The sequence below is a fragment of the Cibotium barometz genome, chromosome 26 (assembly GCF_041138505.1).
Source record: "Cibotium barometz isolate CiBa-2024 chromosome 26, ASM4113850v1, whole genome shotgun sequence".
Taxonomy (NCBI): Eukaryota; Viridiplantae; Streptophyta; class Polypodiopsida; order Cyatheales; family Cibotiaceae; genus Cibotium; species Cibotium barometz.
Window position 1 is genome coordinate 47,455,086 of NC_141071.1, and position 15,426 is coordinate 47,470,511.

The window sequence follows — 15,426 nt, forward strand, 5'->3', positions numbered from 1 at the left end:
ATATTCTTTAACTACCATTTTTATTTATTTACTATTTATACTAATGACTTTCATTTATTAATATGATAAATTACAATGCAAACTATAGTTGTCTTCCTACTGCCAATGAAATTGAGATGCTGAAGGATGTAGGATATGACGAGTTAAAGGTACGACTTCATGTAGCGGGTGTGCACTACTCCTAGAGGTATATTCTCTATTGTCCTTTAAATATTTTATCATTTTTCATCATAGTTTTGTGATCCTAATGATAAAATTATACCATTACAGGAGGTTGGAGTAGAGTCCTCAAATGAGGAGGACTCAAGGAGTGGCAGAAGTGATGTTGACAAGTCAAGTGATGGTAATAATAATACTCTGAGGAGGATGTAGATGATCTAGTTTATATCTACATAAGGTTAACCTAGTTTTGTGATCCTAATGATAAAATTATACCATTACAGGAGGTTGGAGTAGAGTCCTCAAATGAGGAGGACTCAAGGAGTGGCAGAAGTGATGTTGACAAGTCAAGTGATGGTAATAATAATACTCTCAGGAGGATGTAGATGATCTAGTTTATATCTACATAAGGTTAACCTAGTTTATATAGAAACCTAGACTTATATAATATGATCATGTTTGTGATCATCTACTACTTATTCTTGTGATCTTATCTTTTATATCCATACATATGATTGTGGGTATTTCTAGTTTTTAGTAATGGCTACTTTGATGATTAAAGGATTGATCAGTCTTTTTTGTGATTATATCTTGATGAGATTCACACTTCTTTTATGGTATGGATATTCATATTTGATAATAGTTTAGTATCTTGCATCATGATGATTATGTTTTTTGTCTATTTTGTTTTATACATTTCATTAATTTATTTAAACCATTTTCAATTATGATTTATCATTTTTGCATTTATTATTAATCCGCTATGCTTGAAAATAAATAATATCCAATCTACCAACCTCCATGTTATTAAATCTCCAAGTGTTGTTAATCCACCCAAATTACTGTGTATTGTTGTTGACCAAGTGCTAGCCAAGAGAGAGGATGAGAGTAAGAGTGTATATGTGAGTAAGTGTTAGCTAAGAGAGCGGAAGAGAGTGAGAGTAAGAGAGACGGATGAGAGAATGTATACAATCACTAAGATAATGTTAACGTGTGTGTGTGAGAGAGAGTGTATGAAAGAGAGAAATTATGTGTGTATGTGAGTAAGAATAGAGAGTGAGAGTAAGAGAGAAAGAGATGAGAGATGTGTATACTCACTAAGAGAATGTAAGCATGTGTGAGAGAGAGTCTGTATGAAAGAGAGAGAGAGAGAGTGTATATATGTGAGAGAACAAAAAATAGCCATTTTTTACCGTTTTCATTCGTATTTCTTTTTCATGCATGATGGGTGACACAAAACATCACCCGTGGTCACTCTTGTGTGTCACTCCTGTGACACTAAATGTCACTCCTAGTGTTACGTTTGTGACACTAAACGTCATCCATAGTGTCACTTTTGTAATGTTTAACGTCACAAAGTGATGTTTTGTGTCACTTATAATGGTGGTTGGTTGGCTCCATTTTTTATGTGTAACGTTATAAAAGTGACATTATAGGTGATGTTTTATGATGTTGTGTGGTGGCTGGGTGATTGCCTCTACTACACCACCTACAAGCACACAAGAAGAAGACACAATGTGATCAAAACTGGGGGACACTAAAATCCCAAATCCAAGGGCACTAATCAGCTCAAATCCAATTCTTAGCCCTGTGGTGGCGGCTGGGTGATGGCCTCTACTACACCACCTACAAGCACACAAGAAGAAGACACAAAGTGATCAAAATTGGGCGAAGCTGAAATCCCAAATCCAATGGCACTAATCAGCTCAAATCCAATTCTTAGCCCTGTGGCTGACTCTGGACACCTATTCACTCTTCTACACCCTCCCAACCGACCCTACTGATACCTTTAACTATCCTCCCCAGTTACTCCCTGATTTTGACCAAACTAATTCGATTGAATCAAGAAACTCCTCCACAGTGTCCCCTCTCACACACAAGCCCTCAAAATCTATAGATCCAAACAAGATTCAACTTATCACACTCAAAACCGATAGTAGGTGATCCTTTGCTGATTCAGCTGACTGTTGATTATTGATTTTGTAGGATTAATTTTCTTCCTCCTTGGGTCTGCAGTGCTTGTAAATCCTCTCAACACTTAAACCACAACAAGATCCAACACTATAAACACTCAACGGACTATAATTGAAACACAGCTGACCTAGAACACTAGTCAGTCCATAAGCCCTTCTACCTGATGAGACTGTTGATGATGACTGATTTCCCTGATAGTCAGCATAAACTCACGAACACTTCCCTCAAACTCAGGTACATTGCAACTTTACTTTGAGGCTTTTTATGTGCCTTTTCAACTGACATTTCCTTTGTGCCCTCTGTCACTGTGTCCCCATGTCCAACCCCTCCTTTCCCTCTTGTCTGCCTTGTTGATGGGAAATCTTTCAAAGCCATGGGATCTAGAACAAGTAAAGCTAAATACCCAAACTTAGAAAAGAAAAGCATAATGAGTTGACTAGTTAGATCAAAATAGGATCTCAGGATAGTAAACAAAAGGCTAGTTCCATCAAAGAAAGTAAACAACTTCAACAATAGTGGGGGGCATGGTGATGCAAACCACTCCCTTTTTGTGGAGGTGATTGGTGCTTACGGTTTTTTGGAAGAGGAATCTCCTTTTTCTCCCCTTGCATTGTACTATCCTCTTGAGGCCATCCTTTATATTCATCCTCTAATATATATATATACATATTTGCTTTATAAGTATGCGCTTGTTAGGAGTTGTGAGAGGAAATTATGTTTGTAGTCTTGGCTTCACATGATCTTCTATGGTTCAAAGGTCATGAAGGTGTTGAAGGAAAATAATATGGTTAGTGTAATTCACTGTTATATTTTTTACCATACCACTACAAATAATCCCTTGATTAAAAAATACGATCCACAAATGATTGAAGCAAGGAGGAAAGTGAGGACGGGTAAAGAAACTCATTATTCGAGTGGCATTCCATGATTTAAAAAATGGTTAAAATCTTGATTTATTTGGTCGCTCTACAAGTATTAACTCAATTAAAAAATACTATATTGGAATAAATTAATTTTCTAAAATTTATCTTAATCATCACACAGATATAGTACTAGCTAGGCAAGTTTGATTGCTTGTAGTGTTTTGAATAAGATATGATACATTTTCTCTCTTTTGTTTTTAAAAAACATAATTTTTTTAAAAGATTGGTATATTTTATTATATCTCATTATAAGACATTGTTTTGGACACTACTATATCTTATTTTTAAGGGTTTTGCGTTATCAATTGACACATTTTAAGCTTTGATGGTTTTTTTAAATAATGCCTCATCAATTGTGGTAAATTTTATTATGCGTCATTAGAAAAAACAATGTATTGGAAAATTTTAGACTAGTATATCTCAAAAGCTTTTGCCTCATAAGTTGGTAAATTTAAAGATTGTGGTTGTGATTCTTAAATTTTTTCAATTTTTTGCAAAATATCATATTTTTAAAAATTTACTAATAATGTTATAATTTTTAAAAAGCTATCATTTGCATGATTTTTTATGACTCATTGTTTAATTTTAATCATCTATATATTGTTATTTTCTAGGATATTATATTTTAATGGAAAAAATGTTTTTCTTACGTAACCTTGCATGGTTTTCTATGGTTTTTTAATAAGCTAAAATGATTATTATGTGCAAAGTTAGTGGTTTCCTTTTTAGGGATAGAAATATGTTTTCTAGACTAAAATAGGTTCTTCCCTTTGAATCCAACCACATGGTTGGGATTATTTAAAGATTCTATATCGAACAATTGAAGCATTAGTTACAAAAAATAGTAATGGTTATCAAAGCAAACACATGGTATTCTTGGTGGTGCTATTGAACGCATGTGCATAGATGATAGTTTCTAATTGTACTGATTTTAAACCAAGTGCTGCTATCTTTCCTCATAAATATAAATATCCTAAATATAGAAAAGTAGTATGAAACATAAGCAATACTCTTTGCGCTACGTAAGATGTTTTATTGTTCCCTTGAAAGTAATGTACAAGTGTAATATCAAACATAAGCAATACTCTTTGTGCGGTACATTAAGTTGTTTTATTGTTGATCCCTTGAAAGTAATATACAAAAGTAATATCAAACATAATAAGCAAAGGCAAGTAATACTCTTTGTGTTACAAAAGTTGTTGTTTTTTTCCCTTGGAAGCATTCTTCTGAAAGTCTCTCTACATGAGAAAATTTGGGACAATTGTTTAATCCTCCTTCCCATGCTCAAAGGCTTTAGCCTTCTCTACCCGTGCTCCTCAACTATGGCCCTATTGATATCAAAACAACACATCGACTATTTGGGCATGCACATGTGAGCTAATTCTTGTATATATTTTCTAGGGAGTTGGAAGCATGGCACCCCACACATGAATATGAAGAAAAACTACTCCCAACAAGGGACAAGTCCAAAGCATACCCCACGAAGAGTAAGAAAAAATATCAATTTTTTGCCCTGTCTCTCTACATTTTGAGCAAATTTGGGACAAATGTTAATCCTTCTTCCCATGCTCAATGGCTTTAGCCTTCTCTTATACCCGTGCTCCTCAACTATGGCCCTACTGATATCAAAACAACACGTCGACTATTTGGGCATGCACATGTGAGGTAATTCTTGTATATATATATTCTTGTATATTCTTGTATATATTCTTGAAGGAAAATAATATGGTTAGTGTAATTCGTTGTTATATTTTTTTACCATACCACTACAAATAATCCCTTGATTAAAAAATACGATCCACAAATGATTGAAGCAAGGAGGAAAGTGAGGATAGGTAAAGAAACTCATTATTCGAGTGGCATTCCATGATTTAAAAAATGGTTAAAATCTTGATTTATTTGGTCGCTCTACAAGTATTAACTCAATTAAAAAATACTATATTGGAATAAATTAATTTTCTAAAATTTATCTTAATCATCACACAGATATAGTACTAGCTAGGCAAGTTTGATTGCTTGTAGTGTTTTGAATAAGATATGATACATTTTCTCTCTTTTGTTTTTAGAAAACATAATTTTTTTTAAAGATTGGTATATTTTATTATAAGACATTGTTTTGGACACTACTATATCTTATTATAAGGGTTTTGCCTTATCAATTGACACATTTTAAGCTTTGATGGGTTTTTTAAATAATGCCTCATCAATTGGTAAATTTATTATGCTTCATTAGAAAACAATGTTTTTAGTATATCTCATTATAAAAGCTTTGCCTCACAAGTTGGTAAATTTAAAGATTGTGGTTGCGATTCTTAAATTTTTTCAATTTTTTGCAAAATATCATATTTTTAAAAGTTTACTTATAATGTTACAATTTTTAAAAAGTTATCATTTGCATTCTTTTTAATGACTCATTGTTTAATTTTAATCATCTATATATTGTTATTTCAAGGATATTTTATTTTAATGGAAAATTTTTTTTTCCTACATAACCTTGCATGGTTTTCTATGCTTTTTTAATAAGCTAAAATGATTATTGTGTGCAAAGTTAGTGGTTTCCTTTTTAGGGATAGAAATATGTTTTCTAGACTAAAATAGGTTCTTTCCTTTGAGTCCAACCACGTGGTTGGGATTATTTAAAGATTCTATATCGAACAATTGAGGCCTTAGTTACCAAAAATAGTAATGGTTATCAAAGCAAACACATGGTATTCTTGGTGGTGCTATTGAATGCATGTGCATAGATGATAGTTTCTAATTGTACTGATTTTAAACCAAGTGCTGCTATCTTTCCTCATAAATATAAATATCCTAAATATAGAAAAGTAATATGAAACATAAGCAATACTCTTTGCGCTACGTAAGATGTTTTATTGTTCCCTTGAAAGTAATGTACAAGTGTAATATCAAACATAAGCAATACTCTTTGTGCGGTACATTAAGTTGTTTTATTGTTGATCCCTTGAAAGTAATATACAAAAGTAATATCAAACATAATAAGCAAAGGCAAGTAATACTCTTTGTGTTACAAAAGTTGTTGTCTTTTTCCCTTGGAAGCATTCTTCTGAAAGTATCTCTACATTTTGAGAAAATTTGGGACAATTGTTTAATCCTTCTTCCCATGCTCAACGGCTTTAGCCTTCTCTACTCGTGCTCCTCAACTATGGCCCTATTGATATCAAAACAACACGTCGACTATTTGGGCATGCACATGTGAGCTAATTCTTGTATATATTTTCTAGGGAGTTGGAAGCATGGCACCCTACACATGAATATGAAGAAAAAACTACTCCCAACAAGGGACAAGTCCAAAGAGTTCCCCACGAAGAGTAAGAAAAAATATCAATTTATTGCCCTGTCTCTCTACATTTTGAGCAAATTTGGGACAAATGTTAATCCTTCTTCCCATGCTCAATGGCTTTAGCCTTCTCTTATACCCGTGCTCCTCAACTATGGCCCTATTGATATCAAAACAACACAATGTCATCGACTATTTGGGCATGCACATGTGAGGTAATTCTTGTATATATTTTCTAGGGAGTTGGAAGCATGGCACCCCACACATGAATATGAAGAAAAAACTACTCCCAACCACAAGGGACAAGTCCAAAGCGTACCCCACGAAGAGTAGGAAAAAATATCAATTTATTGCCATGTCTCTCTACATTTTGAGCAAATTGGGGACAATCCTCCTTCCCATGCTCAAAGGCTTTAGCCTTCTCTACCCGTGCTCCTCAACTATGGCCCTATTGATATCAAAACAACACGTCGACTATTTGGGCATGCACATGTGAGGTAATACTTGTATATATTTTCTAGGGAGTTGGAAGGCATGGCACCCCCCACATGAACATGAAGAAAAAGCTACTCCCAACAACAAGGGACAAGTCCAAAGAGTACCCCACGAAGCGTAAGGTAAAATATCAATTTATTAGAAAGTATGTGCTGATCATGAGGCTTAGCATTTAGGAGAGAAGTCAAAAGAGAGGCAAATAATGAATAGTCTAGTGACGTATGAGAGAAGTCAAATAGTGAGGAATAGTAAGTGACTGCGCCTTCTAGAAGCGTTGTCTCTACTAATACTTACGTAGGACGGACACTGCTAGAGAGAATACTGTATTTCTGTTGATTCTAATGCATTAAGAAAACGGCCAAGCTCTTATTTTAAGAACATGCATTTTAGTGGTAAACCTTGTCTTTAGTATACATTGTGCTATTGATGCTTTGATTTCTAGCACTCGCGTATGATGAGGAAAACAAAGGCCGACAGCTCTTTTCACTACGTCGTTTTTGCCGCGCTTATCTATTTCCAAGTTTGAACCATCCGGCCGTTCAACAGGCGGACTGGACATTGGGGGCTCTTCATCGTGACTTTATGGCACCTTCCGGAGCAATCATTGGAGATTGCACGTGTATAAAGAGAGGCGCACCCTGTCCAGCTAAAATAGCTCGCTCGCAACACCATTCAATCTTAGCCATCCGAGCTCATTACCACACACACAGATGGCTCCCAACCTTGTAAGTTATAGCTGCCGCGCCTTCTGCTTTCTGCTGCTGCTGCTCGTGGGCGCGCTGCAGGTTGCGAGTGTCCACGCCGCCTCCGGCCACCCGCGCTGGAAAATGATGCCGGCCAACTTGTCGGAGCCTTCGCTAGAGTACTACGTGCAGGTGGTGGTGGGAACCCCGTACACGGGAGTCCTCGTCGAGCCCCTCAACAGCAGCGTCACCAACAGCTTCGGCGATACGGAGCTCTTCGCCTTCAACCTGACGGAGGGCACCGACAGCTCCTCCAAGTCGCTGGGCTTCGTCCGCGGCTACACCGTGCAGGTCAGTTACACCTCCACCAGCCACGAGGTGGAGGTTGAGGTGGTCTCCTACGACGATGGCTTCGTAAACGGCACCATCAGCCTGCAGGGCCTCGTCAACCTCGCCACCAACGAGATCTCCGTGGTTGGTGGCACGGGCGCCTTCCGGGGCGTGCGCGGCTACGCCATCATCTCCATGATCAATGCCAATGTTTACCACCACTCGGTCTACTTCCTCTAAAATCGCTAGCCAAACAACTATACCTGACTACAACACAACAGTAATGATGTGCTTCACACTGTTTTGTCCCCTCGGAGCCCAATAATCTTCTTATGCCTTTATTGTCTGTAGATTCTGAGCCCAATAAACTTCTTCTGCCGTTGCTATCTGTGCATTATCTAAAGAAAGAGCACCCTAATCTTTGAGATTAAAATCTATAGACCCCCCTAATCTTTGAGATTAAATTCTATTTAAGAAAGCTCCATAGTTCCTTTTAAAAAAATGAGGTCTTCTTTAATTCCAGTCGTAAATAGGAATTTCACCTGACCACATGCACCATGCTACTCACCACACACATCCACCCGAGTACAACCATCTTTCTAAATATTGGTCACTTTGTAGGTAGGTTGGACAAGCTAGGGGACGAAGCCTCCGGGGGGTGTACTTTTACGAAGACCTACATACAACGTGCCCATTTTCTGTGAATTTCAACTTAATAAAATGAGTCCCCTTTTTTCTTTATAAACTTAAAGAGTTTTCTTTCCAAAATGCCATTTAGATGCCCCTATATAAGTAGATTTTAGTATTTTTTCTCAAAATCTTGGTTTGAAAAACCCCTCCTAATGATTTCACGTAGTAGACTTACATATTCTCTGAATTGAACCCCACGAGGACGAACCCTACAAGTTAGTCAGTCGGTCGATTGGACCCTACACAGATTTGGTAGAACTGGGCAGCATCACAAGTTGAATTACCATCTTTGATATTCATGGCAAACCATTATCCCATTGCCTTGATCCAAAGCATGAGCTTGAAGGGAAAGCATTGCACACTAGTGTACAGCGCTTTAACAGATCACACCTACCTCTACATGAAATTTTTTTTCCTACAATAATCCATCATTTGTATGCCTACACATACATGTATCAACAGATTTAACTAATTGGCATCCCTCAAGTAAAGACAGGTATTCTCAAGTAAGAAATTTTGATGGACTACCATCATATGTATTGAATCTATAGATTATCACACTCTCATTGGTAATGAGATCTTCATGCTACATTGGCAACAATGAGATCTTCATGCTAACACTTCTAAGAAAACAAGATTACAATTAATCAAAGATGATTAATACTGCATTGACTGAAAAATAAATACCTTTTTCAAACTCTAATCATCCCATGTACTTTGTAAATAATGAGATTCTAATACCACATATGGTATGTCATTTATAAAGCAGTGTACTCTTAGATGAGTGGATTCTTCTCCACTCCCTTACCTAGTCACAAATAAGTATTTCATCCAACTACACACACACAGGCCTAGTGTGACACCTTATTCGGTACCCTCACCACACACACACACACACACACACACACACACACACACACACACACACACTCTCGCACCACAAGGGGATATCACCCTTCCAAATATTGGCCACATTTAAGGCAATGGAAAAGCCTTGAGACGAATCCAACTGCAAGTTAGTTGCTTAGCGAAAAGGAGGGGACATCACGCACAGTCGAAACTGGCTCTGCAAAAGAAAAAGGAGAACCAAGAAAACAATGCCGCAAAAGTAAGCCTAGACAAATTACAGGAGGTAAATCTAGGGGATGGAATTTAAGAAGAAAAGCATGTGAAAATTAGACTCCACTTGGAAGAAGAATTCAAATAGGAATTGGTGTCCTTACTGAAGGAATACTAAGATGTCTTTGCATGGTCCTATGAAGACATGGAGGGCATTGGACCTAAATTCTTCCAGCAGAGCATCAACTTAAAAGAGGGGGTCATACTTGTCAGGCAGCAGAGGTACAGAGTACAGAATGAACCCAAATTATGAAAAGAAAGTCAAAGAAGAAATTGACATACCATTGAGGGTGGGTTTCATTGTACTAGTAGAAAAAGATGGTTGGATATCTCCCGTTGTAGTGGTTCCCAAAAAGAATATAAAAATTAGAATATGTGTGGATTACCACAAGTTGAATGCCGCAACAAAATCAAATCCCTTTACACTTTCATTCATGGACTTCTTGCTTAATGAAGTAGCCAAAAAGGAGATGTACTTCTTTTTGCATGGTTTTAGTGGGTACAACCAAGCGAAGATGGCCTCGAAAGATAGGGAGAAAACCGCCTTAATCACTAAGTGGGGTGTCGTTGTGTGGCAACTGTTATGATATTTGGCTTTAAAAATGCACTTGCCACCTTCCAAAGAATGGTGCAAGAAATCTTCTATGACTACTTGACAGACTTCATGAAAGATTTTGTGGATGATTTCAGTGTGTCTAGAGATAAGGACAAACACATCTATCATTTGAGGTTGTGTTTGCAAAGATGTAGAGATACAAGGCTAAAGTTGAATCCGGCCAAGTGTGTCTTTGTAGTAAATTCCGAAACGCTGCTAGGTCACATTGTGTCAGCTGGCCATAGATTTAGCTAAGGTGGAGGCCATATCCAAAATGTCTGCTCCCCATAACATTAAACAGCTTAAAAGATTCCTTGGTAAGGTGAAGGGGCATGTAAGATTTTTGAAATACTTGGCACATATAGCTTATCCAATATATGCACTTACTAAAAAGGATGCCAAATATGAATGGAGCTCAGAATGCCAGAAGGCATTCCATTGGCTAAAGAGAATGGTGTCATCTTCACCAGTAATGATCGATCCAGAATGGAATCTAATGTTCCATGTCTATGTAGATGCTTCAGATAAAGCAGTAAGTAGCGCACTAATGTAGGAGAAATAAAAAGGTTATATGTAGCCTATACATTATGCCAGCAAAACCCACAAGAGAGGAAAGGAACTTTAGCACAATAGAGCATGAAGCTCTTTTCATGATCTTCACTGTAAACAAGTTCTAGCACTCTCTTGGGAAACTAATTTGTTTTCCATGTCGATCATAAAGCCCTTATCTATCTAGTGAAGAACAAAGCCTTTCTAGTGGGGAAAATGGCAAGATGGATGCTCCTGGAAAAGAAAATACAATGGCAAACGTTTTGTCCAGACTAGATTTCAGAGAACCTACCTTGGAGGGTATAGAAGATCAACTCCTGGATGCTAACTTGTTCACAGTAGCAGCAACCGAAGTAGAAGAAAACTGATATTATGACATGATGTAATTTTTGGAAGATGGGTCTTTTTTGGATGGATATACTACTGACAGGAAGAAGAAACTATCTATAAGGAGAAAAAATGTCACCATGATTATTGGGCAACTCTACAAAAGAAGCATAGATGAGATTCTACGCAGATGTGTTTCAGACCATGAGCAGCAAGCAATGTCAAAAGAAGAATACTGCAGCATCACCGGAGGACACGTGGGCGGTGAAATAACCCGAAAAATTTTGCAAGCGGGCATATGGTGGCTAACCATCATGAGAGATGCCAACACAGAAGTAAAGAATTGCGATGTTTGTCTAGCGAATGGGTCAACCAAGAGATTCCAATAGGCTTCCCATCTCACCTATACTACGGCTATCACGATTCATGAAGTGGGTATAGGAACCAATCAAGCCACCCACAAAAGACAGTACATGTGAATACATCATAGTAGCAACAAATTACTTCACTAAGTGATCGGAAGCTAAGGCTATGAGAAGAAACTCTACAGAAGAGGTGGTGAAGTTTCTTTTCAAAGACATCATTGCCAGCCATGGATTGGCCTATCGAAATAGTCAATGACCAAGGCACACATCTCATGAATAAAGTAATGAAAGGATTGTTGGAAAGATACCTAATCAATCATAATAAGTCCTCACCTTACTACCTAGAGTGCAACGGCTATGTGGAATCCAACAAGGTGCTGACCAAAATTCTAAAGAAAATCATAAATGCTAATAAAAATAATTGGGTACAGAAGCTAGATGCTGCCCTATGGGAATCATTCAATGGGAATCATTCAAAGTCTCGACTGGGCAAACACCATTTAGGCTGGTTTATGGTTTGGAAGAAGTCATGCCTATGGAATTTGGGGTACCCAGTCTAAGAGTGGCCATTCAGGAGAAGCTTCCAATGGAAGAATCCCGAAAGCATAGAAGATAGAAACTCCTAGACTTGGAGGAAGAAAGGCAAATCAACTCTTTAAAAGAATATTTAGTGCAATGGAGAAGAAAGGCTTGGACTGATAGGCATCTCAAGCACATAAGTTTTAAGAAAGAAGACCTTGTATTAGTCTACAATGCTAAGTTGGGACCTCACCCATGTTCATGAATGGATGGATGGATGTGATGTGAATAGGGGTGAAGAGATGTGATGAGATGTGATGCGAATCAGACAAATGTGAATGAATAGATAAGGTCTGATGTCATGTGAATCAGGATGTAAATGAATGATATGGAATGTGAGTGGCTGTATGTGAAAGAATGGATGTGAATGATATGGGATGTGAGTGGTTGTATGTGAAAGAATGGATGTGAATGTGTGTATAAGAATGTGATGTGGATGTGTATGCGAAATAATGTGATGTGATGAAAAGAGATATGATGTGACATGAATATATGTGGATGTGAAGTGATAGATATGAATGTATGAATAGATATGGGTAGTTGTACAGGTGAACGATTGGATGGAAGTGTATGAATGAGATATGATGTGGATAGACGTGATGTGATATAATGTGGATAGAATGTATGTGATGGGATGGTTATGAGAATGTCTGTGGTGGGTATGAATGAACGAATGTGATGGATATGAATAAATGTGATGTAATGGACGTAAATGGATGTGATGTAAATGAATGTGATGTGATGAGAGTAAATGGATATGATGTAAATGAATGTGATGGACAGGAATTGAAGTGATGTCATGTGAATCAAGATGTGAATGAATGAGATGTGATGTCATGTGCATTAGGATGTGAATAAATGAGATGTGATGTAAATTGGGATAGATGTGATATGTGACGTGAATGATTATGATGTGATGAGAGTGGGATTACATATGAAATAAATGAGGATTGATGTGGAACAATGTGGAAAGACGAGAGTTCGCTATAAAAACTGTATTTATGACCTGTTTTTAAAATGACTCTTTTATGTCAAGAATGCTGCGAAAGCATTTTGACCGTCTTGTGAATGAGGTCGTGGAGACCTAATCTGATAAAGTTGCAACACTTGAGGGAGAGTCAATGGAGGACGTCTCGTGTAGCAAGGTCGACCGAGGTCTTGACTAGCCTCGGCTCGATTCAAATGGTGAGCTTTCGGTACGGTGGATGAGGGACCAAGGAAGCGACCTATGAGTGAAGCGCTAGGTCACCTTTGAAGGATCCTAAAGGGTGCTGACCATATGGTGCTCAGGCTTTGGGTCAGCTAAGATACCCACACGTGCGTCATGGAAGATATTGGAACAAGGAGTAAGAGTTGTTTTCTGAATTCGGGCATGGATCTCGTTGATTCACCTTGTTGGTCCTCAAAGGATGAGTCCATGGCTCTTTTATATGGATCTGCTGGTTGATCTTGCTGATCTTCAACGGAGATTCCATTTTGATTTTTATAAGTGAAAATATTGCCGATTTTTATGAGCTAGGAACTATTAAAAAGGCCCCTGATGCCATGGATACACCGATGAAGGAAAAATTAGAAATTAGGATTCAATCGGATATTCTGGAGGTTTATGATCAGTGATACTATAGTTTCATTTAAAGATTTTTTTAAAGTCAACTGAATGTGTGAAAAAGGCAATTTCATATTGGGTGTGTAAGTGGTGTGACTAGTTCTAAGTTTGTATGAATATCCGACTAGGGGGCCTGAGAACTCTTTTTCCTGGTACCCGGGACAAAACCTAGCCAAATTCTTAAATGGATCCGATCACTACAGTGGTTGGGGGGTTGGCTAACCCACGGGACTGGATGGGGTTAGGCTGAACTGATGGATCGCTAAATTGAGACTCAATTCTGAAATGTACGATAGATGAAATAAATCCTGGATAAAAATTATTCTATGGAAAAGAATTAACAGTTGTGCCTCTCAATGAGGAAAAAAGAGTTAGTCTCTATGATCCAAGTGTAATCTTTTCCTTGATCTGACTGTGGGACTTACGGGTTTGGTCAGATCAGTTCAATTAGTTAAGGCTTTTGACTACGTTAGAGTAAAGTTATCCAGGAGGAATCGCCCATACTTTTTGGGCAAGGGAAGTTTTTTCGGGTGGAAGAACTGATGGATTAGTCTCTTGTCAGGATATCCGTGGGCGAGGCCCCGAGTGAGCGACCCTACCCCGCGCAAGGCCCCACGTAAGAAGTGATACTTCCATTACTAGCACCCCTGAATTTGTTGCATGGTGGGGACAAGGATCTTGTAGCTGGTATCAAAGCTAATTGGCTAATGTGGATCAACCGAGAAGCCAAATGTCAAAAATTTATGTAGTAGTAAAAGCTTGTAATTGTGTGTGTGATGAAATTCATACAAATTGATATTCAGAATGAAGATTCATAAATAAAAAATTGGGTCTTCAAATGGAAGTACCGCAATTCTATGGAATCCCTGACTTGCTTGAGGCCTAGACATGATGATATTTACCTTAAAATTCCAAGGACCGTGTAGCTCTTTAGTGTAGTATATACGAGTAAATCTAAGACCTTGAAATTATAAGCGTAAATGCTATCGAGATGATGAATTTGAATGTGATTGATATGATTTTTAAATTTTGGTTGAGAACTGATGAGTTGATTTGAATTCTGATTAAAAAATGATGATTCCTAAATTTTGGTTGAAAAGTGATAAGCGAGCAAAACCACAATGAGGATGAATGGGACGAGACTCTATGACGATGTTTGTATAACTGGAGTGACATAATGACTTCAGCAAATCATTATGAGATTAGTGGATTGTGCTGATTGATTACTACTGTTAACACTTAACCCAATGGATCAAGTTAAGGGATGTCAAATTAAAAATCTATATAATTGAAAATTCCCATGGAGGACTGTTCAGATGAAAATTTCGGTTTATGGACCATTATTATGTTAAAGATATGATCTGAAAGAATTGTTATCTGATGATGATGAGTTCTATATAAGGGATCTTGTTCCTAGGATTCTGTTGGGTTCACCAGACTATAAGGAACCCCAAAATCTGTTGGATCTTAAGGGAAAGAGTTGTCCTCTATTTTTGCGAGATGAGGATATCTCGCATTTTTTAAGTGGGGTAAGATGTAAGATTCCTCCCTCCAGCTTTTGAGGTGTGCAAGTGTAAGAACCTCCCTTTGTGATCTTATAATTATTCCCCTCTCAGAAATAAAAGAAAGATCTTGTTTTACCCTCTTTTGGCCTAGAGAGAGAAAATGTCTAGAGAGAGATAATTCAAAATTGAGATATTTTTGGATATAAAAATCCTCCAAGTGTCTAAAATG

General features: G+C 37.5%; 1 protein-coding gene across 1 annotated transcript; it reads left to right on the forward strand.

Moving 5' to 3' along the window:
• The first annotated feature begins 7,518 nt into the window (after positions 1–7,518).
• On the forward strand, positions 7,519–8,442 carry LOC147624045 (pterocarpan synthase 1-like). Its single transcript, XM_086820930.1, has one exon. The coding sequence runs from the start codon at positions 7,560–7,562 to the stop codon at positions 8,100–8,102; it is 543 nt and encodes a 180-aa protein (XP_086677056.1). The 5' UTR covers positions 7,519–7,559; the 3' UTR covers positions 8,103–8,442.
• Positions 8,443–15,426: the final 6,984 nt, after the last annotated feature.